The following is a 27,423-nucleotide window of genomic DNA, read 5'->3' on the forward strand; positions in this document are numbered from 1 at the left end:
ACGAAAAAAGAGTGTTTAAAAATATTAATTTATCTCCTCTTTTCGGCATGCTTTTAGAAACTGGAGAAGACAGTCTCAACGAACGCTCGGCTGGAGCAGGAGCTGCTGGTACTGCGTCAGAAGCTGCAAGCTTCCCGTGAGCATCGTTCGATGCATTCGGTGTTTGATTCAGCCTCACCGATGGATAACCAGTACATGCCCGGTTCGGTGACCGCAGTGCTCGAGTCGGAGCTGAAGCGCGCGAAATTGCTGGTCGGTGACATGCAACGCCAGCGCCAGGAGCTCGGTCAAGCAGTGCGTCAGCTCACTTCCTACAGCGATAATCACGAGGCGCAAATGATGGATCGCCTGCAGGCCGATGAGCAACAGCACATGGCGCTTTCGCAGGAACAACAGCGCGACCAGCAGCAGCAGCAGCAACAATCGGCTAGCGCAAAGCACAAGCGTAGCTATTCTTCGTCCTGGGTAGAGACGGATCTCGATTCGTTGGCGGGCAAAGAATCATCCGTCTCGTCCGCCAGCAACCATCGCGCCCTGTCGTCCTCAGCATCGAGCGTGCTGACGATCGATGACGAAATGCAAAGCCTGTTCCTTCCGAGCAGCCGCGCTAAGGAGCCCATCGAAGGTGCGGAATCGTTGGACGATCTGTACTCGGCCGGGGGACCTTTGTACAACTACGGTGCCGGCGGTATGCTGAATTCAGCCGATAAGCAGGAAATTAAAACGGTTCGCATCGTGAAGCGCGAATCCGAGCGACGGATGCGGGACAAGGAAAAGAACGATCGCAATTTGGCCCTCAGCCTCGATCAGGTGCTGGAGGAGGAGGCACAGCTGATGGAAGATTACCAGCGTTCCAAGTCGCTGCCCAGAGGGTACGAAACGCATGAGCTGTTTGTGCAGGGCCACGAATCGGGCAGTGATGGTGTTGCCGGCTCGCTCGACGGAAACAAGCTCATGAGCGATTATTACAGCAGCGTCGTCGCTTCGACGAACGGGAAACAGCTACCCTGTTTCGCTGATCGATCGCCAGGCCGATCTTTACACGGGTAACTTTGACGGTGGGTTGCAATCGAAGTACCTCACCAACGATGGCAGTCGAGTGTCGGGCGTTGGGAGCGTTTCGTCGTACCAGTCTAGCTATCTGGGCAGCGTCGGAAGCACCGGCAGCACGACCGGAATGTCCACCAGCTCGCTGAGCGGTCTGAAACGCAAGACGGAATCGATACAAAGCCTCACGCATGCCGATGCGGAGCTGGATCCCGTGTTCCAGAGTGAGGCGGCGAAGCAGATCATCAACGAAATGGCAACGGGCGGGAACATGACCGTTGGCGAGAACAGCGGCGACTCGTCGGGAAGTGGCGAGACGAAAGCGACCTCGAGCATGAAAGACGACCAGCAGTACCAGCAGCAGCAACGCCAGCAAGCCCAGCAAAACCGACAGCGCCGAGCCGTTCCGAAGGATAAGCGTCGGCATCACACGGCGCCCCATCACGTCAATGCAAAGTCCATCGAGTTGATGCACAGCGAAAATGATATGAACAAAAATGTACGTGTATTATAACATCATTGTTTGGCAAGGGTAGGTGTTGGAATTCGATGCAATAATTCTCATCTCTTTCAGAATGTCAACTGGAGAGCGCGTGATGACGTCGACCTGGAGGTCACGATACGGCCCCGCTCGAACGCACCGGACGTGGTGCGGTCCGCCCTTGGGCCGCGGGAAAAAATCTCCGAACACACCATCGACAAGCTGCTGGCCGCACCGAGCAAGATCCTCATCCCCGAACGCTACGTACCTGAGCAGACGCCGGAACTGTCGCCGGAGGAGAAGCGGCGCCGGCAGGAGAAGGTGGAAGCGATCAAGAAAATGCTCTCCGACACACCGATTGGCGGCGGTGCCGGTGGTAGTAATGTAAGTCGATCGATACTAACGCTACGTTGCAGATAGAGAATGTTAATGCATTGATGCACTCAACAGGAGGCCGGTGGACTGAATCCAGTGCCGAACGCGGAAAAGAAACAGCGTGAACATCTCATCCAGCTCAATCAAATCCTCGCTCAGCAGGTGATGCAAATGAGCAAAATTGTCGCAGGTAAGAAGCGGTGCATTTTGTGTTAGTAATGCCTTCGTGCCTGGTTGAAATTTGAAACCTTTAGAAATGAAATTTGATCCAGTTTTGGAAAGAGTAAATTAGATTCAGTTATAACAAGGTTTTGAAGTGTTCGTTGTGTTGTGTTCAAATTGGGACACGAAATTTAAATTGTTTGTTGTGTTTGTTATGTATGGTTCAAGAAATTATTGATGCACTATGTTTGATCGCACAGCTTGTTAGCCACCATCTACCGAACTTTTATATCAAACTGTTAAATAGTGTTAAAACTGTTAAAAACTTAAATATTTCGTTTCATACATTTTTGCTATATATTTCATACATTCGTTTCACGTACACAACTGAGATGATCACAGGTGAGACTCGAGCAGTTGGTGGATCAATCACTTGTTTGGTGACATTTTGTTTAGCACCCAACTCTTGGTCACTTACATGGTCACGACATTTTCGGTTGGTGATAATCACGACATTTTCTGTCAGTAATCATCACGACATTCTTGGAATATACTTGGCGTGTGGTACCGCATATCTCCCACGACTATCGTGATGATCACCGATGCACAATGTCGCGACCAAGTGGCTAACCAAGAGTTGGTCGCTCACACTGTTATCAAGCATGTGATGGTCGCACCAATTGTTTGAGTCTCACCTCTGATCATCACAGTAGAGCTCGTGACGCTGACATGTTTTTTGTTGAGACTGAATGTGTCATGACTATGCCAGTGACACTTTGCAAAACTGATCACAGTAAAAAAAAAAGTCATGACATAGTGATTGATTGAGCGATGGTTGCAAAAATGTCAAGAAGCATGTATTGGTCACACCAATCGTTTTGAGTATCACCTCTGATCATCACAAATGAGTACGTGTCGCTGACATGGATTTGTTGACATTGTTATAGTTTTATTGTATTGATTAGTTTTTTTTCTCTTTAGAATTGCCATTGCATGATACACTTATATATATATATATATATATATATATATATATATATATATATATATATATATATATATATATATATATATATATATATATATATATATATATATATATATATATATATATATATATATATTTCTTTACGTATGCACTTTTTGATTACATCTTTTTTTGTTTTATATTATAAATTTATGTCTCAATTATATTATGCCATTACTTTATTATATTTTTTATAGATTTTTTGAATATCTCCATAAACCATTTCTTATTTATTTAGTAATTTTGCTATTATTTTCTTCTTTTTCCTAATTACTGTTTTGTTTGTTTAAATAATTTTAATTTACCAAGTACGGTTTAATTCACTTGATTTTCTTTTTTTTTTGTTTTCAACATTTTTTTTTTATATTCTTGCATCAGGAAACCCAAACCATCATTCAGCCACTAATAATGCACAAAAGTAGAGTAGTGGATGCGCTTGTCATGCCATTTTGTGTTGAATGAAGCAGCAGCAGCAGCAACAGCAGCGGCAGCAGTAGTGTTTGCGTGTGTTTGTGTTTGTTGTGTTATGTTTGCCTGTTGAAATGCCCGCACGTGCAGCACGTGAACACCAAAAATTGCTATCGATGTGTGTGCACGTTAACGCCACCGTACCGGGAACGAAACTGTTCTGTAGCGTTCGGAAAAGTCAACACCACCCCCTTCTTCACCGCATTCATTTTGCCATACACAAAACTTCTATTACGCCATCTTAATACACACTCTGTCTATCTTTGCGCCGCCACCCTTCATAACAACTTGATCCAACACTTTTAATTTATTTCCTGCGACAAAACCATCATCACATTTGCGTTTGTGTTCGACTCAAACTCTAACACCACACCACCACCCAAATCACGCAGAGGATAAACCGGCGAGCTATGATGGTGCACGCGATATGCGCAAAGGTTTGTATTACGGTATTATACAATTTAATGACAGAAACTGCGTAAAGTATTGAACTGAATACGTAGCAGAGGAAAGTTCCTGCTCATTCCATGCTCAAGTTCCTGAGTCATTCCTGCTGTGTGCAAGCAAAAGCAAAGCAAAAGTTCGTAATCTACAGCACATGATTTTTAAGAATTTTTCTAAATAATGGTACTAATTCGCATAAATTATGTCCACAAGAACTGGAGAAAAATTGATGGAAAATTATATTGAAAAGAAATACTTAAAACAGATTCAAACTCATTTCTCGTTAACACAATTGTGTCTTACACGCTCATATCATTCATATATCGATCCGCATATTATCAATATATGCATTAAAAAAACTGTCCTTTCAAAAGCCTAAAGTGCATGTCTCGTTTGCTTCAATTTTAATGAAACCAATGACTGTGTTTCGTGCATGTGTTTGGTTGATCGCAACCGGTTAACATTTATGCTTTGTTGGTTTTTTTTCGAACGATTTATACTAATTGTCCCTTCTTCATCCTTTGTCTACCTTATTTTCTGATTTTTATTTTGCACCATATTGAACCACGAAACACCACAGAAGACTCGTCGGCCGTACTGCCCTCCAAGATAAAACGCAAATGCAACGCACAGTTTAGTACTGCGGCAAACGCATCGGGAAGCAGCAAACCGAACGACGACCGAGATCACTATGAATCGGACCTGGAAGACTACGATACGGACTCGCCGGCGGAACCACTTCCGCTGTATCAGCAGCGTGAAAACTATTTCACCTAAATGTAGAGAGTGTCGGCGCTCGTTGACTTCCGTCCCCGTGTCTTATCGTGTGGCATTGTAAAGAATGGTTTAGAAATTGTATTCAGGCTGACCTAGTAGAAAGCCTCCAAAACGTGAAATGCGAAAAACGAAGAAAAAATCAATTGTGACACTGACTATCTTACTGTGCACATGCTGCACCAACGATGTGCATTCGTGCATTGCTGCAAGAACTGCATTACTTTAGGTAGGACTAATCTAATACCCCATATCTCCACATACTATGCAAATTAACTGCCATTGATTTGAAAACACACGCAACTCTATCGATCTATTCTGAGAAGCTATTCTTATCAGATTTTTTGTTCCTTATTGGAGGCGCATCGTATGTCTCCTTGACCCGCCAATTAACGCGCGATTGCAATATTAAAAGCATCGATGATGAATGGCATTCCAGTGCAAAACATAATTTTACAAGTCAGTATGGGTCTTAGTTAAAAGTTCATAGATCGATAAAATATCGCCCACAGGTAATATTAAAAGTAACATAGCCACATGAATATCGTTGAGCTTTCACAGGTTTCCTATCCGAGCAGGAGAAAACTAAGACTTCTGCGTAGTGCGGCACAGTTGCAAGGCAAGTTTTCGATGTCGGATTTAGTTTAGTAGTTATTTTGGAAACGATTTCTTTATAATACAAAGCACGAGACCACTTGTTTCACAGTGATCTACCCCAAGCAAACCATTTGCATACTCCACTGCCAGGGCCAGGATTAAAGAAGACAAGCTTTGGTGTGGTCGTGTTTTGGAGGGCGTGGGCTACATCAATGACATACGTCTAATTTTAAAATCAAGTTACTCTTTCAGCAGCGCAACCGTTACTTGTACAGGGTGCGGCTTTTTTTATCCATCTTTTAATTTAGTTCTTCAACTATTCTTGCATATGTAGAACTCATCATTCTCACTAGTGATGATGTCAACGAACGGACGATTTATATGTCGGCTGTAGGGAGGTTTTAGTACGATTAAGTCTCGATATTACACGAACAGATAAGGCAGCCGTAACAAATGTAGTGGATGGGATCTATACAAGAACTGTTGTTGTACATATAAAAGTTAGACCTATTTAATGCGAATATTTAAATAAGACTAAATATAATATATACCTTGTATCCAACGCAGCAAGTCGCGTCCTACGCACCTACAGAGCTTTTTTGGTCGGTACTGCTGCTACTGCTACTAGCCACATTTAAGAGCCCGCCACATAAAGTAGCATAAAACAGGGCACTAAATCCTATGCATTAATGATCAATAGTATAGCATGCATTACAGCACTTATCCACATCCATATCCATATCAACCAACCATCGAAGAAGGGGTCGACGTGCGTGCCAGAAGCTTTGAAGCTGTGCAACATGCGTCGATGCGTCGAAACAAACTGCACACTCATCATATCATACACGCAATCATATGCGAAGAAATCATCGATCGAGCGGGTTTTTTGAGGACCATGTGGATGGTCTCTCACCACACAATTGCTCAATAAAATTACTAGTAAAAAAAAACAAGACAAGATGTGACACCAAGCGCACGCGGTCAATTACGAGATGCACTGTGTTGCATCGTGCTTGCTCTGTTTGTGTTGGTGACAAGCAAACCGTTACCTACCGCAAGAATACGTATTATGCAAATGCTAATGAAGTTAAACGCTGCAACAGAACGAAATGTACGCAACTACACAATCCCATTATCGACGGAACTGAAAGCTGCACAACTCCCTCCTTACTAAGACGTCAGCTACAAGGGTCGTAAATTACATACTTTTCAAGATAAACTAAGGGTGCAAGACAAAACCGAAACAATAACTATGAGCTACAATCTGTCTGTGAACTTACAGAATGGAGCTTTTGACAGTTAATATGACTATTATTCAAAATTACAAAGCAAACAATGCTATAGTAGATGTTATAGTTCTCGAACATACAAGTATACTATCGCACTCGTAAGCATGCACATTTCACGATGTTACTGGGGACAAACAAAGGAGCTAAGGAGTGCATTTGTACAACAGTCATCAACCAACATCACAAAACCGGTTCGCTGTGGTGCCCATTAAGTTAGAAACAATTCCACACACCCGTGCAACCACGAATATAGCATACCATACACTCAATTATTTGCTCAGTCAATTTTTAACCAATTAGCGGAAAGCGACAGATTTGTGGGGAAGATGAGAAAAGGGAGAAGCAAGAAAAAAGACATTAAAATTACCAGTATTCAATTATCGACGACAATTAATACCTTGCCCAATGCCACCTGAAGGAAATTTTACGAAAAAGGTGATTAATCTTGCTTGGAGCGTTTTTTAAATTTATTATAATCCTATTTGTTTGAAAAGTAAACAAAATCCTTCTTCTATTCCGATGTGGTAAATCTGCTGCCATAAGACTTAAGTGTATAAAGGTATCTAAATTATAGTAAACATTTATTTCAGTGTTGTTTTTTATATGCATCAACAGTAAAAAAAGACGTTGATCTAGCAGCGAAAAGAAGAATTCATTTTGTTACAAACGGAAAGGAAGCAAGCAAAGGGAGCAAAGTATAGTAGGGAAAGAGTATAATACCTTTTACTAGCAAATAACCCGGTCGCAAAGTAGTACAATTTTAAAACAAAAATTATAAACACGATACGCCATATATGAAGAAGCGAGGAAGAGAGGTTGTAAGAGCGATAGAAAAAGAGAAAGAGAAAATTGAAATATTTTGAATAGAACAGCGGCATTTGTTTATTTGTTTTTATTTTTTCTGTTAGGTTTAATATGAGCAAGATTGAGTTAAAGTGGGCGAGTTAAATTAATTTATTGAAAAGTGAAGGACGTGCTTTGTGTGATCTTAAAAATGAGAAACCGTTACGTTGACCATTCCTTCTCGTTGTGCGTGCCTGTGCGTCGCGCAACTGCCATATTAGCGAAAGCATGTACCATAAACAGCATGTTATGTATTTTGTAAAACTCACACAAAGATTAATACACAGCAAAACCCCCAGAATAAATGCATCCGTCTTACAATTTACCTCAATTAGCTCCTCTGGTACGAGATGGGTAATGATGTAGTGGATTTGGATAAGCCAGAAAATCTAAGTACAATTTATCTTCGGTTCGTTTACCATTATGCTGCACGCAGCGCTTTGTTGCTCATTCGAATTAGAAAATAAATCACAACGCAGTAGAAAACGTAGTATAAAATTTTGTTTTTAGTTTTTATTTTTGTTTCGTTATGTAAGCAAAAGTAAAACTTTCCATCTTGTTTTGAGCTATTTGTTTTAAGGTAAACATAGTCAGTAGTTGACATTCAGTTGAAGTCACCATCACCAGAAGCAACAGCAAGCATAAACATGATTTAACATAAGAAACAAGAAATACATTCACAAATACCATGCTAAACATTGCATAGGAAAATTATACATAAATATGCGTATGCAAAATAAAATCATTAGTAGCAAGATTGCATTTCATGTAGAGCTGTAGCGCAAGCAAAGAACATTTTACCGACAAAACCGATTGACGGATGGCGGCGGCGCTTACCGCACAACTCTTCTACCACAACCGACACAAACTAAACGGAAACAGCTTCAATTATGCTGAACAATAATAGTAATAATAACAATAACTTTACTTATAATAACATAATGAACAACACAGACAAATTGGCGGGACAAATACTATATACGAAAGCATGTTGGACACAGGAAACTCTACAATTGACATAAGCATAAGTACCTTAAGCTGTTAAATTATTATTATTACTATCATCAGTATCGATACATAAATTATCATTGTTAACGGATGAGCCAATTGTACAATACCCTCCCCCCATCAATATCGCAATAGCGGATATAGACAAAATAAACCATGTGTTAGTAGAGCACCGGTCACATGTATGAAAATAAACTTAATAAGTGCAAAAATAAAGTAAAACCACTAAAGTAAAACCACTGCATCAATAAAGTGTTTTTATTTGTTGGCTTCGTGGCATACACTTCACGATTTTCCTTTTCGTGTTTCGAAATTTTCATAAATGTTCATATATATTAGATGTTGGATTAATTTCACATTATAGTATTTCAACCGAGTTACGCGAATTTGAAAAAGGTGAACCGAAATCATATGTCTATTCGGTACAATTTTGGTTTTCTAACAATCGTCAAATGCAAAATAGATTGCAATCTTTTGCTAGACTGCCCTTAAACGACAGAAATAACCAAATTTTCTACATGAACTGTATTAAATATGTAATTCAGTACCCAAAAAGGACTAAAATTATTCAAATATAACTATTTGGCGAAAATAAAAGGTGGCTGAAAACGTGATATTCGACTTAATGTCTTCAAAGCGCATTATTCGCGTAACTCTGGGAAAGACTGTACATGAATTTAAAAAAAAAGGTTACATAAATCAATAAATCTTTTCTAATTTTTGACCGTAAGAGTGAGATAAGTCATGTACAGTCTGTTCCCGAGTTACGCGGTTCTCGACTTACGCGGATTCGGAGATACGCGGTTTTCTAAATTTGACAGATCAAATGTCAAATCAGTACAATTTGCTTCAAGTTCGGTATGAATTACATTTTTGCTAACAAATTGAAACCGCTTAAAAGCCAGAAATATTAGAATTTTTCGCACAAATCATATAAAAAATGATGAAGTGTATAAAAGTACTAAATAAAATCAAAAACTCTGATTAATGAATACTATTTTATTCAAAAAATGTGAAATTCGACTTACGCGGATATTCGAGTTACGCGGATTCGCCGGGAACGCAGAAACCGCGTAACTCGGGAACAGACTGTAGTCCTTTCATAAATCGAAGTTATTTTCCCCTTGTTTTTAACACAGTCGCCTCATTTGATCTCTGAAACCAATCCAGCTGAGAATTGTTAAACATATAATATCATAGTGGCAACACTTACAACACTTAGTCTTAATTTTACAGAATACAAAAGACATTGTTACTATAAATAATGATTTACATGAAAGTTCATAAAATTGCTCCATATCATCCTCACTGCTTTTTTCAAACGATGCAACTCAAATATCAACTATGTCATCCTCATCATTACGATCTTCATAAATAGCAATGCAATTGAAAAGTTACTATCCGTGCAATGCGACCCCCTTAATCTGAATTCGGTCATTTTTACTTATAAGGGGGTTGATATACATGCTAAAGTATGGAACATAATGCTCAACGGGTAATGCTAGGGAGTCTGTTGTAGCTTACAGTCGTTGCCACCTAATTTTGGCTCTAAGGCAGTAATTATTGACAGTGCGCATCAAATTTTGCCTTTAAGGCATCCATTTTTTACTCTAACGCACCTATTTTTGTCTGTAAGTCATCAATTTATTACCAATTTATCTCCATCTCATAAAAAATGCAAAAAATACAATTGTGTAAATTGATTGATTCTTGAGCAAAAATGACTAAATTTTAGAAATTCTACAGCTTTTGTTTATAGTTGAAAATACACTGGAGCGCCTTTTTCGGGTACCTTTTATCCGGCTTTCCGTCTATCCGTGCTGTTCTCCTGAGAAATGACAGTTCAATACAAAGGTGACATTGCGTTATGAGGAGGATATTTGAAAAAGCGGTTATAAGAGCACATTTTCGTGACAAAAAACATTATAATGCATTGCAAATTTCAAATATTCTCATTGGAAAAACACGAAGTTAATAAAAACTGGGTTATTTTTATCAAAAAATAAGAAAATTTTCCAAAACTTTATCAGAAATTGATGATAAAATATATCATTTGACACATTATCCGTGTTATTCGCATATCCGGGCGAGGTCAAGTCCCGAGAAACCCGGATAAACGGCGCTCCACTGTACATGCAAATTTTTTTCACTCCATTAAAACTGCCAAAATTGGCAAAACAATTGGTTTATTTTAAATTCTATCAATAAAATTATTCACTACTTAACTTAATTTCAAACATTTCACAACACACAGTTTAAGAAACTAAGTAAAAATTTGTAAATAAAACGATTGACTCACAGTCAAAAATTGATGCCTTTGAGGCAAAAATTGATGCGCACTGTCAAAAGTTGATGCCTTTGAGGCAAAAATCGTAACACGCTGTCAAAAATTCGAGACAAAAATAGGTGAGTTAGAGTCAAAATTTAGCGGCAACGGCTGTACACAGCTCATTTTACTATAGTAACTCAAGCCAACTAACATAAACCTGATAAAAAAATTCACATTTCACTTTTCACAGATTTTCACATTTAAATCAGATATAAAACAATGACAGTGAAAGAAATAATATAAAATTTCTGATCTGGTGTACTACGTACTATTGACACTTCGATCAACGATATTTTGCATATAGCTGCATAATTCAATCATTTTTGTTAAAGAGACACTTCTTCCAAATCTGATTGCACTGTCTAAAAATTATAGTGGTCTTACTGGTCAACTTTTTCTATAATTAACGGGGCGTCAATGGATGCAGCCAAAAACTTGTTAAACAATATTGATGGTTTCAAGTATTACCAACCAAGCTACATTATAGCTATATTTTTGGAGTGATAAGCAAAAAAAGGAAGAAACTTGTTGTTCCTATACTTGTTAAAATCACTGTACAAGTCTTCTTGATGTATTATTAAAGATTCGTTACAGAATCACAAATTTAAACTAGAATCTGATTTATCCAACAAATGTGTTTTGTTTACGAGTTTCAATCAACTTGCATCGTGCGGAGGCCCCTACTTTCGATAGCATTGGCAAATGTGCGTCTATTGTTGTCGGTTGTTTTTCTCATCCTATAGTGAAACTCTTCGTTCCCGATATGCGATACGAATTTTTCATGGTTTGGTTCTATTGTACGCTCTTTTTTCTGCGCTTCTCATTTTTCCTACATTAACAGCGAGCTTTAGTTTGCTAATTACTAAGCTCTAGTTAAATGGCAAAAATATGTTTGTATTGGATCAGTAATGTACCTATCTCATCATTAGAAAAGTCAACGAATGAAAAGAAAATCAATTTAAGTTTTCAGTTAAAAAAAAAGTATAATTCATATGATAACCATTTCATAATGCACAAATGGCAAGACTTACATCATAACCGTCTTGGGTTCTAGTCATGTATGGTCTAGTGATGTGCTTCATGAATATTACGAAAATATTCATTCATATGAATCTTCAGTGATGAGTGATTCGAATCTTGAATCGAATCTCTAAAGATTTATTTTTCAAACAATTTTGACACATCGAAAAAGTGTGCCGATGTCATGGATTCAAGTTTTACAGTCCCGGGTAATCTTAAGCATCATATCGCTGTCATGGGATTGATTAAGGATAAATAGTAATAGCGTCCCACAGTCTTTAGGTGAATTGCAAACCTCTTTATGTAACTTAAGACTCGCTTCGAAATGTGTTAGTAGTGAAGTATTGCCAAAATTTCCTTTGAATCTTCAAAGGATTGATAACCTTTGAAAATTCATTCAATTCATGAAACTGAATCTAAATTATCCATCTCTCCATGTATGAACTGCCCCCAGTTGGCCAAATAGAATAAAAATTTATACATAATTATTATCCGTAATTTATCCCCAAGCTAAGCAATGAAGCCTAGCTTTTTGTTTTATAAAAAAACGTCTCAAATGAGATCAAAATTATGGCTTCGAAGATAACATATTACGACAACCAATATACTACACTTTTACAGGTAAGCTTTTTCCCCCAAATAGTGGGAATCTCTCACGTGGTGTGTGAATTAGGCTGGCGTTGGGTCATAGATTAATTGTTTCTCTATTTGTTGTGCAGTGGGTCATATCAACCCCACTTGATACATACACGCCAGTCCATGAAAAGACTGTGGCTGTTATGCAGAATTGATCTCATTGATCGTCTGACTGGTGTTAAAGTAAGTTCAACCTTCATACACAAGACACAAGAGTGATTAATTCGTGCCTTACTCTGCCCTAGTAACGAATCTGTGTAAAAGCAGGAAGTGTCAGCTCGATCATACAGGTACCAAATTGAAAAATTAAGCAGATTACATCATGTCACTTCGGGGGAAGTTGACTTTCGTGTACTTTATGTTGCTGTTGCTGCTACTAATCGGACTTACAATAACGGAAACAGAAGCATCGCCGTTAAAACTGCGAAGACAAAAGCTGGTAACTATAGCCCAACGTTCGCATCCACAATGCATTTTAACAAAACGGTTGTTCTCTACTAACACAGAAGTTTGGACGCATGATCACACGAACGATCAACAATGCGATGTACGGGTTTTTTGACGTTTTTGCCGGTTAACCCAACAACCACCATCGGCGGCAGTGTGAAGCGTGACTCTTAGTGATGTACGAAATGTGTAGCAAAACTGGTTTAGAAACTTAACATTAGAAACTTTCTCACATTCTCATTCCTTTGGTTATCTACAACAAAAATTAGATACGATAGGTGTAATGTTACATACTGCTTTTGGTTTAAATATGAAAATATCGTTTTTATTATCATATTACGCACACTTACATTTACCATTGAATGCTATGCTACGTGTGTTTGTTCCGGTAGAGTACTTAACAGTCAAATAAAAATGGAAAAAAATTAACCTAACACAGATCCTGGCCATCGGCAGTGAATGCACGACAGCCAATATAATGACTTTAAGTTGAAGAGAGGGAGGAAAGATCAGAGATGGTTGATGATAATGATGATAATGGAGGAGAACGAACGAGGGAAGAAGGCTATTGCGAAACAGACAATACAAATGTTATATGATGTACGGTCATATTGCGAATAAGAAGAAGAAGAATAAGAAGAAGAAGGTGTAGAAGACGAAGACGATGACATCCTGGTTGTGGGTGTAGGGTGTACATTTTGGCGACACCTTCCTTCCGGGGGATTGCACTTACTGGTATGTCCGTTTATTTGGAACGCCTACATAATGTTCCAATATACGAAGAAACTGTTGCAAGGAGAGAATATGTGTAGTAAGTATATTAGTTTTAATACGCAACCAATCGAATAATATGAGAAATTAGCAATAGCACACAAGTGGTTATCATTTGATACTGAATTTTGGGAGTGTTTTTTACTCTTTCTTATGCAAAATCAAGTTATGCGATGGATAATTTGACTTTACGGCATCCTTTTTGGACAGTCATGTTGGAATTCCATTGGATTCCACATAACCCTGTACAAAAAAGAGCTTTAAAGTCAACTTCCTGATACTTAAAGTCGTAAGAACTGGTAAGAAAGAGTCAAGGAAGTGTTCCAGCATTATGAGAACCCCTGAAAACTTCTGTAAATTAAAATATCTGCGCGGAGTGTTCATGCGTTCGTTGTTAATGAGGTCTGGATCATAATTGACATAATCTTAATTATAGTATTTTTCTGCCTCAATACTATCACTCAATACTATACTATCAACCCATCCTGGTACTGAAATCAACCCGCATCACTCCTGCAACGGGTCCTGGTCAGATACCGACCCTGCAAATAGTTCTGAGTTGATATCGGCATGTATCTAGGAACTGATGACGATCCCAAACCTGTCTTGAAATTGAACCTGAATACGTATAAGTCTTATACCGCACTGGTCCTGTAACTGATCCTAAGCTGATAATGGATCCCTTTTCCCTTTTACGATCGTAGGCTGAAATTTCAACCTGTCAGCTGTTTGCATTGGCCCTTGGCGCTAGTACTCTGTCCATACGGCATACTATAGAATGGCGATCTACGGGGCCCCTAAATCGGCGGGGCCCCAGGCGACTGCCTAGTCCGCCTACCGTTAGATCCGCCATTGACCAGAATGCCTGTTTGAGCAAAAATTTTCACACGTCCTTTCAAAAAGTGACGTTCAAATTTGGTTATAAAAACAGGCTGAAAGACCACCTGGTCTACATACACTTTGATTCTAGATTCCACCACCTGATCTCACCTGAACGAAGCAGTACCGTTCCCAGAGCTGAATCTGAATCTACATCGGGTTTGGAACAGAGTACAATTTAATTCCGATACGGAGGTATTTCAGTAATGTAACAGATTTCATTGCGACCAACAAACCAATCCCGGCAGCAGTAAGCTGCAAAATACAGCGTACTGTGAAATTGGTGTAGAATTTTAGCATAGAAATTTTGTTTAATTTGTATAGTCAGTATGACAAGGCATGTGTTATATCAGTACCCTTCAATTGCTTCATGTTGCAGTGTGACCTACATAAGATGGTTTTCTATCGCTTAAAATTGTACCAAAACAATTAAGTTAATATAGGGAACAACTAACACCAAAATATCGTCGGAATTGATCCTTCCAAAAGACATTCCTTTTTCTTCTGTTAACTCCATTAGTTTACGAATATTGGTTGGTTGCTACCACAAAACAGATAAATGAACAAGTAAATAATCTCACTGCAAAGCACGTGACTTACCGTTTTCCTAATCCTGTAGCACCACTGCATCGCTCAATCCGACCATCGGCAGCCGCAGCTTAATCACTCTCGATGCCGCACTCGGCCGCTTTCGATACGCTGCTGTGCCCGTTCGCCGTCGAATCGCACGAGCTCAGCACGTGCGTCGGTGTGTCGTTGGGCACTGCACCGGACGACAGCAGCTGCCGGGTGCTGGAGCTGGACGAGTAGCTGTCGCTCGAGCTGCGCGTCGACGTTTGCGAATTGCCACTGATCGGGCTGTCCGGCAGTGATCCCTGCGAGAACTCTTCCTTCAGTACGGAGAGTGCAGCCGGCGGCGCCGAGCCCAGGTTAGCTCCGGGGGCGGTGGTGGCGGTAGCAGCAGCAGCAGCCACAAGCATTTTCCGGCCCGTATCTATCTCGGCCAGCTTGGGCAGCTCGTCGTCGTCATCGTCGATCGATTTCAGTGGGCTGGTTGCCGGCGGATCTTCGGGCGTGTAGAAGTCCTCCGAATCGTCGGTCACGATCGATATAATTGCACCACCGGCGCCCCTGTTCCCTCCGACCAGTCCCATCTCAACGCCTCCGCCCTCCACGCCGATATCATCACTCCCGATGATGGCACCCTTCAGCAGCTCCGTTATCACAGCGGAGGGCGATGTTTTTTCCTTCACCGGCTCACCGATGGTTCCCGAGCCACCGATCAGCAGCTTCTTCATCGCCATGTCTCCGAGCTTGCTGCCCGCATCGTAGCTGTCTGATTTGCGCAGCAGTGGGGAAAGCTTTTCCGCCTCACTGTCGTCGTCGTTTTCCGTCAGATCGGTGAGCTTCGAGTCGGGCATTTTGCCCACCAGCGCCGCCCCGGGCGCTGCCGGTTTCTCGTGCACCAGATGGAACCCGATCGTGCGGTCGGAGGGTGATTTCGATTTGGATGAAACCAAAGCGCCACCGTTCGACCCGTTCGTGCCGCTGTTTCCGATTCGGTGCAGACTGCCCTTTTCGCGCGGGTTCTTGTCCTTGCTGACCGGTGCTCGCTGCATCAGGGGCGAATGTTTCGAGAGCAGCTCCTTTTTGGTGCACACGGTGGTGGGATTCGCTATGCCGCCGACGTTCGTGCCGCCGGAACCGGCCTCGGCGATGGCGTTCGTTTCATCGGAAGCTAGTAAATGCATCCGGATGTCGGAGGACGACTTTTCCGAAACGATGCTTCCGTTGGCGAGCTCACCGTTGCTGCTGTGATCGGTGGATGACTTGGTCATTTTGTTGCGGAATCCAAAACCATTATCGGTGCTCTGGGAACGCAAATAAACCAGAAAAGATCGGTTAATACGCCGTCTCGCTTCATTCGCGTGTCATTTACCACGACTTACCCGGTTATTCTCGCTACCATTTTCGGTGCCAGCGGTTGAGTCGGTGCTGCCGTTGATCGCTTTCATTGAAACCGTCGGCCCGTTCAGTGCTTCGATCAGTGATATGGTCTTGTAACCGGCCGGAATGTTATCAGCGCTCTGTTGGGGGAAAAAAACAAAGAAGGGAAAGCAAAATTTATACAAATTATCATCCACCACAACACGTCCAACTACTCACGTCGGCCGAATTCTGTGCCGCCGGTGTACTGCCACCACACGGTAAGCCGCCCCCGCCACCGGCACCCTCCTTCTGCACGGCCCGGATCTGCAGCAGCGCACGGAACGGTGCCCGGCAGATCGGACAGTTGTTCGCCTGATAGCGCAGCGAGTCCGCGCACGAGTTGCACAGGCACAGATGCCGGCAGGGCAGTATCAGTGTGTCGCGCGTGTCGCACATGCAGATGACGCACTCGCTCCCGTTGTCCTCCGTCTCCTCGTCCGTGACCGTTTTGTTCGCCAGCTTGTTCTCGATGCCGTAGATCTCCTGCAGCAGATAGTACAGCCCGTCGACGAAGATCTTCTGCTTCAGCGCACGCAGCGCGTACGTCCCGTCGGAATGGTGATCGATTACGCAGATCGTGGCATGCGACTGGCGGCTGCCCGGGCCGGCCCCACCACTATCGCCGCCACCGTCGCTCGCTACGCCGGCAGTGAGCCCACTGTTGTTGTTGGTAATGGTGGTAACGGTGGTGGTGTTGCTGTTAGCGACCGCACTGTTGCCACCACCGGTGGCCGCCTCACCGACGACACAGTGGATGACGACGGGGAACGTATCCTTGTCCGGGCTGTAGGACAGGTTTTCCTCCGCGTACAGCGCCGGGTAGATGATGTGGTGCGGGGCCGAGAACAGCTGATTGACGCCCCGCTGGAAGTGGAACGTTTCCGACGTCATGGAGGAATCGCGCGAAATGTAATTCGATCCGCCCGGCCCGATGTCCTCGATGCAGAAGTAGTAGATAGTGATGTGGCAGGGCGAATCGGCGTCGAAGATGAACTCGATGTTGTAGCCATTGCTGATGGTACCGTTGGTTGTCGTCGTCGTCGTCGTCGCGGGGTTGGGCTTTGCGACTTGATCGCCCCCAGCCGGCTTGACGACACCGTTGCCACCCGCGTCCAGCACCTTCACAAAGCGCACCGACTCTTTGCGAATGTTGACAAGACTTTTCAGCGTTTTCGTCGGTTCCGTCGCTTGTGGCGGTGGGTAAGGGAACTAAAATTAAGCAGAAAATCATAGATGTTGAATCGATGCGGAATATTGCTCGCAGCTCGCCACACTTACGGGGGTTGGCTTGGAACCTAAAAAGTTCAAATCAGCATTCTCGCCAAATAAGTACGCTTCCGGCTGGGGAGTATCGAACCTTTCACCGCCCATGATGAAATGCGTTCCGAAGTAGTTGCCTGCGTCAGGGGAGGAGTGAAGGAATGGCAGCAAAAGCGAAAACAGAAAAATAGGTTAACCACCACCGCCATAATCTGGTTGAAGTCTGCAAAACTGGAACACACTGCTCCCGTCAGGTGCTTCCGTCATCGACGAACAAAGGTTCATCGCCACCACACGGGCCAGGGGCAGCAGGCAGTTTCGTACTTACCCGACCGGGGTGGATACTTGTACAGATGGTTCAGGCTCACGTCCGTTTCCTCGACGGTGGCATTCTGTCTGCTTGCAAACAGACCCATTTTGCGTGGCCGATGGTACCCTGCACAGTAGTCACTTTACCACGTCCGAACTGGTCTCCGAGCCTTCGAGCAAAACCCCCCTCTCCAGCAAAGCAGGTTTGGTCTGTGTTGTTGTTGTTTAGAAGATATTCATGCTTGCGATTTTAACACACTTCCCCGCGATGGTAGACGAAACACGCGCACTGGCAAGCAATTCGCAGCTAAACGCACGCAAGCTAGTTGGTGTACGTTGGCTGGTGGGTTATTGTTTGTTACGGCAAATCCGAGCAGAAAACAAGGAACAGTTTGTGAATTTTCTTTCTCCTGGCTGATCCAATAAATATCAACTAGAGAGGGGTTGGTGTCAGTGTGGCCAGATTATTTTGGCGGTTTTCGGTAGGCGCATCAAAATTTTATCGGTAGTTTTCGGTAGGAGTTTAAGATTTTTCGGTAGTTTTCGGTAGGCTTTGAAGTGTTGAGCGGGGGGGGGGGGGGTTTGGATATGGAAGCTAATCTGTGGATCAAGCGGAATCAAAAATATTGATTTCGTCGGACGCCGCATCCGATTTTATCTGTCAAACTAAATGTGTGGTGTTTTGTAGGAACAATCTCAACTTTATTTTCCATAATCGTTATACAGGCACAGTTCTTTCAGCAAATTGTACTGATTTGGCACATCCATTGTGAAATACCAAATAATTTCCGTATTGCTCGAATGTGAAATACCATTTAAAAAGGTTTAAAACTGTTCAATTCAGTAGAAACATATCAAATAATCAATTTGGTGGCTAAAACCACCCGCTACTTGCAAAATTGCACAAAAATTAGTGATATTTCGGGTGGAAATCACGAGATTCGACTTACGCGGAAATTCGAGATACGCGGTATTTTGCGGCCATTTTTGGTCCCCATTAACCGTGTATCTCGGGGACCGCCTGTATTATTAAAATCATTCAAATAATCGCAATATGATACGAAAAAGCGTTTGACAGCACGTGTTATTAAATCGCATGCGATGGAGCACTTCTGGTTCTGGTTGCTAGTGATTTCCATATTGAGTTTTATACATTAAGTGATTTGGGAAATGGTTATATGACTTTTTGGTTAGTATAACGAAAAAATCTGTGATTTTCGGTAGGATAAATGAAAAATCGGTAGTTTTAGGAGGCTCATCTGTGAATCGGTTGGCATATCAAAAATCGGTAGGAATACACATAAATCGGTATTTCTGATCACTCTGGTTGCTGTCCAGTTTGACAGAGGTGCGCAGCATACGAAAAGGCCTTTAATGACAGACTTCGAACAGGCCGTTGGCTGTGCGATAAGCACAGTGAGGACGGAATGGACAAAGACAATAAACGGTAACATTTCCTATTTTATGTATACTAGACTCTATTTCTAATGACAATCATTTATTGTGGAAAAAAAAGTTATGTGATTACAGTCTGAAGTATAGAATTTAATTTAATTCGATAATTTCTGAATGGTACTCCAGCTTTGCTACATAGGCAGACAAATCGATTTGAATTGTTTATTTCTCTGATACTATGGATCCGAAAGAAAAAAAGTTGGTACAGGTGGTCCCCGAGATACACGGTTATTGGGGACCGAAAACGGCCGCAAAATACCGCGTATCTCGAATTTCCGCGTAAGTCGAATCTCGTGATTTCCAGCCAAAATATCACTAATATTCGTGCAATTTTGCAAGTAGGAGGTGGTTTTAGCCACCAAATTAATTATTTGATATGTTTCTAATGAATTGAACAGTTTTAAACCTTTTTAAATGGTATTTTACATTCGATCAATACGGAAATTATTTGGTATTTCACAATGGATGTGTCAAATCAGTACAATTTGCTCAAAGAATTGTCAAATTTTGAAAACCGCGTATCTCCGAATCCGCGTATAAGAGGTACCGTGTATCTCGGGGACCGCCTGTACTTCCCAGGTACCAAAAATCCATTAAACGACTACTAAATGTGTTCTAAACGGCTCAAGCTTTCGACCTAAAAGGAATCTAAAAAGACTTCGTTTAGCCGACGGTAAACAACTCTCTTTCTCTCTCTCTCTCTCTCTCTCTCTCTCTCTCTCTCTCTCTCTCTCTCTCTCTCTCTCTCTCTCTTTCTCTTGTTGGCCTGCTCACAATAGAGCACGTCGATGTGACATGGCCCGGTCAACAATATTTCTCTAGGATGCTCGGTCCCTGGCTGCAGCCTTTCATGCATGAAGACACCCGATCTCCGTCAGGTCTCGCTTCACCTGGTCCAGCCATCGAGTTCGCTGTGCTCCCCTGCGCCTTATGCCGAACTGGGGATCGCTGTGGAACACCTTCTTGGTGGGGCATGAGTCCGGCATCCTCATAACATGCCCCAGCCATCGTATCCTGCCAGCTTTCGCCACCGTCAGGATGCTCGGTTCGCCGTACAGCTCAGCATGCTCGTGATTCATCCTTCTCCTCCACGCTCCATGCTCGAACACACCGCCAAAGATGGTACGCAGGATGCGTCGCTCAAACACGCCCAGAGGGTTTGCATCCTCCGCTCGGATGGTCCAGGATTCGTGTCCGTAGAGGACCACCTGGCGAATCAATGTGCGATATATCTTACATGCTTTACCACCTCGAGACTGTCGCCGTCAACGAATACACTGTTTCCCAGATGGTCTGAGTCACCGGCAAGCCGGTACTTCGTCTTCGTCGCATTGATTCTCAATCCAATTCTTGCTGCTTCGCGTTTGAGTCGGGTGTATGCCTCACATACCTCCGCTGTTGTCCTGCCGATGATGTCGATGTCATCCGCGAAGCCAAGACATTACAGACAGGTAGAGAATCGTGCCACGGATGTCGTTGTCTAGCCCCGCGTTTCGAATAACACCTTCCAGGGCGATGTAGAAGAGTAGACAGGAGAGTCCATCATCTTGCCTTAGACCGCTGTGAGATTCGAACGATTTCAACATCAAGTTCGATACTTTCACCTTGCATTGCACCCCGTCCATGGTGACCTCTAACAGCCGGATCAACTTCCCAGGGAAATGGTACCGCTGCATGATGTTCCATAGCTCATTCTGGTGTATGGTGTCGTAGGCCGCCTTGAAGTCGATGGACATGTAGTGCGTAGGGATCTGGCGCTCTCGGACCTTCTGAAGGATCTACCGTAGAGTGAAAATTTGGTCGGTGGAGTATTTGCCTCCAACAAACCCACCATCACTTAAGCTACGCATCGCTAGAACTAGATCTGAGAAAGGAGATAGTTCAAAACATCAAATAATAATAAGCCAATTTTTCTTTCCTATCTATAGTTTTTGCATTGTTACGTTGTGTATTTGTAAATTGGATAGCATTCAAAAATTTCAAGTAGAACTCCACGTTCATATAGCAGTTAACTAAGCCTCGATTGAAATCAAATTGCAATTCTCTAGTGCTAGCAATGTAAAGATAAAATGAGAAACCCCAGGCCAGTTTCACAAATTCCGTGGCATAATCAAAAATAAAATAAAACGGGCGTATAGTAATCTTTTTTTAAAACGTACACGTTTCATAATTGCTCCACGACGACGATTTACATTCCATTTAGACCTTTCGCCCTTTAGACCGCGGTTAGGAGTCATTTAAGGTATTTTTGGCGCATTATTATCTACAACTTCCATCTCGTATTCTGGAACGTGGAGTAATTCTAATTTTCAACGGAACTGAAGGTAATTAAGTTTCAATGACCCCGCCAGTCGAATTTTAGGTTTCATTTTACGTTTCAATATTCTAATCGGTTTTGATTTTTATTCCTTTTTAATTGGGCAATGTATCCTTTATTCTTCGTAGCACACGTGTAAATCTAAAAATTCAAACTGCAATAAAAATGGTGACGGGGCTCTCCAAAAACGCGTCGAATGCTTTTTCCGAACGTTCAAACACTTTCCTCCAATGCAACACACTAACGCTCCGACCTGTATGTGTGTGTGTGTGTGTGTGTGTGTGTGTGTTACTCTCCTGTTGCTCCACAGGATACACAAAGACAAAAAATGGGGCTGTTGCTTTCGAGGACCGATGAAACCTTTGCATCTCCTGTTGCGCGTGGAAATGGCACACGAGCTTTCACAACTCGTCACAGGATACAGCTCTAATCTCCCAAGCGCTCCCGGTGAGCCCAATATTGCTGTGCGTCTGTAGGTGTGTGTGTGTGTGTGTTTGTGTGTGTGTCGTCCCGAACATTGAACGAAGTGGGAGGCCTCACCGACAAAAAAAGGATACCGCGTCGAGTACACTCTCCCCCGAGAGGAGCTCGCAGAGAGGGTGCTGATTCATCCCCATACACACACAAACACACACAAGCACGCACAGCTCGTTCGCTCGCCTACTACTCTCTTGCTCCGGGGCTGGCAGATTGAGGCAGAGCAGAATGAAATATTCAACTGGTCGCTCCCGGCTCGGACGCGGTCTGGTCTGGTGTACTGAGGTCGTGCTGGTAGTAGTGGTGTTGGTACAGTAGTATCCTCTCGCGGGCGCAGGATACACGGGGCCGCCACCACCACACACAGTCCCGTTTCGGCTGTGGCATTTTGCAAAGTTCAGAAGCACCACTTTTTTGTTGGTCGGTCGGTCGGTCGGTCGGTCCGTCCCGTTGGCTGGTTGGGTTGATTTATGCCGAGCGCACACCAGCGGCTGAAGTGTGATTTATGCAAGCGTTTGCCGAGGACACTCGGTCGGTCGGTCGGTCGGGCTTTTGTGTTTTCCGTTCGGTGTGTGTCTGTTTGCTCGGTGTAAGGCCTCTGGAAGGCGTGTAGTGTGCCGAGCAGTAGTGGCCATGTGAAACCTGCTAGTGATTGTGTATGATTGTGTATGATTGTGTATATTAGCCCGCTGTCTCGATCGTTGTCGCCATCGTTGTGTCGCACCCCTCGCCCTGCGCGTTAATTGTCTCCTCGCGGCAGCCTGCTCCCTTACTTCGGCCCGGGGTGGTGTGCTGGATTTTAATTGTAGCATCCCGCAACACTGCCCGCCATAGCCTACTACTACACACTCTTTCCCGTCTCCCTGGCTTGCACCTTACCCCTGTTGTATGGCTGCAAGGGGCTGCTACTGCTGCTGTACTCCCATCACCACCACCAACCATCAATCGTGATTGTGAGAGCGTGTGCAAGTGTGTGAGTGTATGTGCCGCCGTGTACTAGCCAAAGGCCAAATTTAGTCTTTAGATCGCGGCGTGTTCGCGTGCGAATCCTTTTCGTCTTCTTCTTCATCTTCTTCCTCGGTTGCTCAATTTACCACGGCCAAAAAAACCCCGGCCAGCTAACAAGCGGGGGCTCAGCAAAAATAATCAATCATACCAACAGCACCGAATGTGTGTGCGTGTGTGTGTGTGTCGGTTCGGTACTACACCAACCCAGGCCCGACAATAACGGGGCCAGGAGAGGCAGCAGCGCGAAATAGTACCCGAGTAGCCCCGGTCATACACTAAAAAAAGCGAAATCATCTCTCCCGGAGGTTTTTCGATTGTGCCGTGTGCTCAACAGTGTGTGGTGCAAGAAGTACACAAAGAAAAAGAAGAAGATAGTAACACTCCACCCCCTCACCCTACAGTTTTTGGTGCCACCAAGTGTGTTTGTGTGTGTGTGTGTTTGTGTGCGACTGTGAATCGGTGGTTACGTGCGTGAAAAACCCGTTCATTCCCATTGCTTTTGTGTGTCCCTCAGTCCGAGCAGTGTGGCCAGTGAGCCCCGAATGGCTTAACGGAGTGATCCGGGGGTGGCGTGTGTGTGTGTGTGTGAAAAGCCGCGGACGGAATTTCGTTTGCGGGAAGGAGGAGGATCGCACTTTCAGACAGCTCTAATTAGCACCTTCGGCGACATTGCCAGCATTCCCAGTGCAGGAGGGGAACCCGCAGAGGAGCGCTAGAGCAGCGTGCGGATAGAAGGTATTAAGTGCTTAAAATTCCATAAATTCATCCCCCACATCCAGCGCGTTCCTGTGCCAGCGCATGGAGCACTCTCCAGTTGAAGCGATACTACTCTGCATACACATTGGAGCAAACGCTTGTCACGTGCTGCCAGAGAGCGTGGGGCTGTAATTACCCACGGAACACGCTTTAAAATATGGACGAAGTTGCAGCTTGGTAGGCCTGTGGAGGAAAGGGAACGGGATGAAAACCCCACTTTCATCTAATCCGCACAACCCAACAGGTCTACCCAACTCCCAGGCATGGCGCAAGGTGTGCAATCAGCAGCGGGCAAGCAACAAGTTAAAGCTTTTCTTCCTCCCCGTAGCTGATGTATGAAATAGGCCAGCCGGGTCAGCCAAGGATACCGCGATGCCGTGGGCCCACAACACACATACCAACACAAAAGGCTCTGGTTATCTAAACTCTCCCCGAAAAAACCTTGAACTCGGTGTGGTTTGAGTCTGGCTTTGGGTACAGCCGTTGCCGCAACCGGAATAAAATTGCCACCAAGGCAACAATGTTTGACAGTTTGTGCTAATTTTTGCCTTCAAGGCACTAATGTTTGAGGGTGAATTTAATTGCTATTTTTAGAATGTTTTACTCAACTAAGGAATCTTTGTGTCACTCAATGAACAGTCAATCATTTGAATATTACGATGTTATATGCAATTGCTGTAAGGAGTCAATCGGAGTCCTCTGTGCACTACAATGCTATACAAAAGTAGAGTACAAAACACTTTACAGGGGGTTCCAGGCCTGATGTGAATGTGCGCATCATTATTCACCTCATCTGAGATGGTTTTCAACAGCTGTCACATGGTGTATTTGAATCATAATAAAATTTCAGTTCTTACACATGATTTTCAACACTCCACAAATAACTACCAAACTCAATCCTGCTTGAGACGTGTTGAAAATCACCTGAAAGAACCGAAATATTGTTGTAATGCAAATACAACATTTGACAGCTGTTGAAAAACATATTGTACAACCACAATATACAGAGTCAGTTGTTTCAAAGGAAAATGTTGTTATTAAACCGAGTTCTATATCTTTATTATATCTTAATCCACATCAATCTAATATTTCATTTCCTTCATATTTTTTTTAATTTATTCGGCCTGATTTTCAACACGTATCAAGCTGGATTGAGTTTGACAGTTCTTTGTGGTGTGTTGAAAATCATGTGTAAAAAATAAGATTGCCCCGCGCAACAAAATCGAACGGTTTTTGAGCTCGCTTTCTAGCTCGCATTCCGCCGAAACCGATCGAGAAAGCGAACAGAAACGTCCGAAGAACCGATCGAAGTTCTTGATCGATTGAAGCGTTTACGGTCGTTCGAGAGAGCGCGCTGTCTGTGTTTATCTTTTTCTGGCGAAAATGCTCCGGTACGCGACTGTGTTGGCGCAAAAATGATAATGGCCAAAAAATAGTTCTCACCCACGTTCTCTTTTTCTTCTCCTTTCCCTCTACCCCATCCTTTCACCACGCTTTATCATTATTGGTTCTTGCTCTTTAGCTACATTGAGCGAGAGGTTGAGAAGTTTTCGATCGCTTTGCACAGCGGGTGCATTATGAAATTAATACACCGTTTGACAGCTGTTGAAAAACATCTTGGAGGCAGTGAATAACTATGTACACATTAGAAAGTGACTCGGAAAACCCTATAATTTTGGGAAATAATTTTGAAGTTTCGACTTAAAAATGCGGGGAAACATACTTTCCGTTTTCAAATCGTCAAATTTTTTTTTTTTAAATAAAACTGCAAACATCTCATTTTTTTTCTATAAAGTATGCTACAAAGCACACAGCCTGTAAACGAGAATAATGATTTTTTTAAAATAATCATGTATTGCATGATAGAGGGTTTTCCAAGTCACTTTCGAAAGTGCACATCATTATTCACCACCTCCAAGATGTTTTTCAACAGCTGTCACACATTTTATTTACATCACAATAACATTTTTACTATTATACTTGATTTTCAACACATCATAAAGAACTGTCACACTCAATCCGTCTTGAGACGTGTTGAAAATCATTTGAAAGTACTGAAACATTATTGTGAATCAAATGCAACATTTAACAGCTGTTGAAAAGCATCTGGCAATCAATAAAAAATGTTGTAGATATTGGATAAAATGGGTTCAATCCCCCAATAAGACCGTGCCCCCATACGTATGGCTGACTATCCTGCTATGGTAACAATAAGTCACTGATAGCCAAGCTCACTTCGCTAGTGGGTACAGGCAGGCCTTGACCGACAACGTTTGTTGAGCCAATAGAAGAAGTAGACATTGGAAATTGACTCAGAAAACCCTGTAAAGGATGTAACCAATCAGCTCAAACATTTTGTTGAATTCTTAATGTTGCTAATAGAGGCATACAGAGTTTTTCAGGGGCGTTTATAAATATGGGACACTTCCTTCACTTTTTCTCCGGGAAGTGAACGTTATGTGACTAGAAGTGGACGCTACGACACCCTTTTGGAACCGTTCCAGCTATAATCTAAAAGGAATTTCCGATGTGCCTGTCCAACAAAGGGCGCCTAAGGGTTCAATTTCCATCGCATAAAGTTCACTCCCCGAAACAAGGAGTCAAGAAATTGTTCCTAAGTTATGAACTTCCCTGAGAACCCCTGTAAAACGCTAACTAAAAGGCAGACATCAGAGCGCTGGAGGCAAAAATTGAGGCGCACTGTCATAAATTGACGCCAATGGAGCTAACATTTAGCCGCTACGACTGTAAATGGCTAACTACCGCATGGGGACAGTGGGTGTGTGTGTGTGTCGGTAAGCACAAAAAGTTTCAATTTGATTTCACCGATCCATTGCAGAATGATTGATTCATTTTTAACTACACTTTAGCCGGATGAAAGAAGAAGAAGAAGAAGCAAAAACCGAACTTCAATCCGGTACTGCTTTTTCACGTTTCCAATCCCCTTACCCAGGATTGGAAACGATTGCATAAGCCACTGCGGTGGCGGTAGCAGCGCTAGGCGGCAGCACATGCCCATTACCCCACTGGGCTGGGCGGGGGTCGTTCTCCTCCTAGTGGGCGGTCGTTAACAGCACTCGTCAATTAATGTTACAACACTTGGCAGAGCCGAACGACCCGGCAGGACGCGCGCATTCCGTTTGACGTTTGTGGGTGCGTGGGTGGTGGGTGGGATTTGTTGGGACCGCGCACCAAACCCGGCACGGCCTTGCGCTGCCGCCGCCTGGACCACATTTATTGGATCCTTTTGTTTCG

General features: G+C 43.1%; 3 protein-coding genes across 5 annotated transcripts in view; 2 read left to right on the forward strand and 1 right to left on the reverse strand.

The window, feature by feature from the left end:
* The window catches only part of LOC120894253, a 28,304-nt gene extending 19,562 nt beyond the window's left edge, over positions 1–8,742 (forward strand). Inside the window, 6 exon segments of the mRNA XM_040296737.1 lie at positions 58–1,047; positions 1,049–1,546; positions 1,622–1,912; positions 1,979–2,093; positions 3,953–3,997; positions 4,585–8,742. Coding sequence (XP_040152671.1) covers positions 58–1,047; positions 1,049–1,546; positions 1,622–1,912; positions 1,979–2,093; positions 3,953–3,997; positions 4,585–4,781 — 2,136 coding nt within the window. The 3' untranslated portion in view covers positions 4,782–8,742.
* Positions 8,743–13,228: 4,486 nt separating this feature from the next.
* LOC120894814 (E3 ubiquitin ligase RNF157) lies at positions 13,229–18,619 on the reverse strand. Its single transcript, XM_040297648.1, has 6 exons — positions 18,175–18,619; positions 17,865–17,983; positions 16,764–17,795; positions 16,547–16,684; positions 15,198–16,468; positions 13,229–13,733 (listed from the first exon to the last, which is right to left on the reverse strand). Exons 1-5 carry the CDS (start codon positions 18,260–18,262, stop codon positions 15,257–15,259), a joined length of 2,589 nt encoding a protein of 862 aa, XP_040153582.1. The 5' UTR covers positions 18,263–18,619; the 3' UTR covers positions 13,229–13,733; positions 15,198–15,256.
* A 4,071-nt stretch (positions 18,620–22,690) lies between these two features.
* Positions 22,691–27,423, forward strand: part of LOC120908423 — a 38,113-nt gene continuing 33,380 nt past the window's right edge. For all 3 annotated transcript variants that reach the window (XM_040319391.1, XM_040319393.1, XM_040319392.1), the window contains exon 1: positions 22,691–24,147. The gene's annotated coding sequence lies outside the window, so the exon portion shown is untranslated. The remainder of the gene's footprint in view (positions 24,148–27,423) is intronic.

Source organism: Anopheles arabiensis, chromosome 2, assembly GCF_016920715.1.
Source record: "Anopheles arabiensis isolate DONGOLA chromosome 2, AaraD3, whole genome shotgun sequence".
Taxonomy (NCBI): Eukaryota; Metazoa; Arthropoda; class Insecta; order Diptera; family Culicidae; genus Anopheles; species Anopheles arabiensis.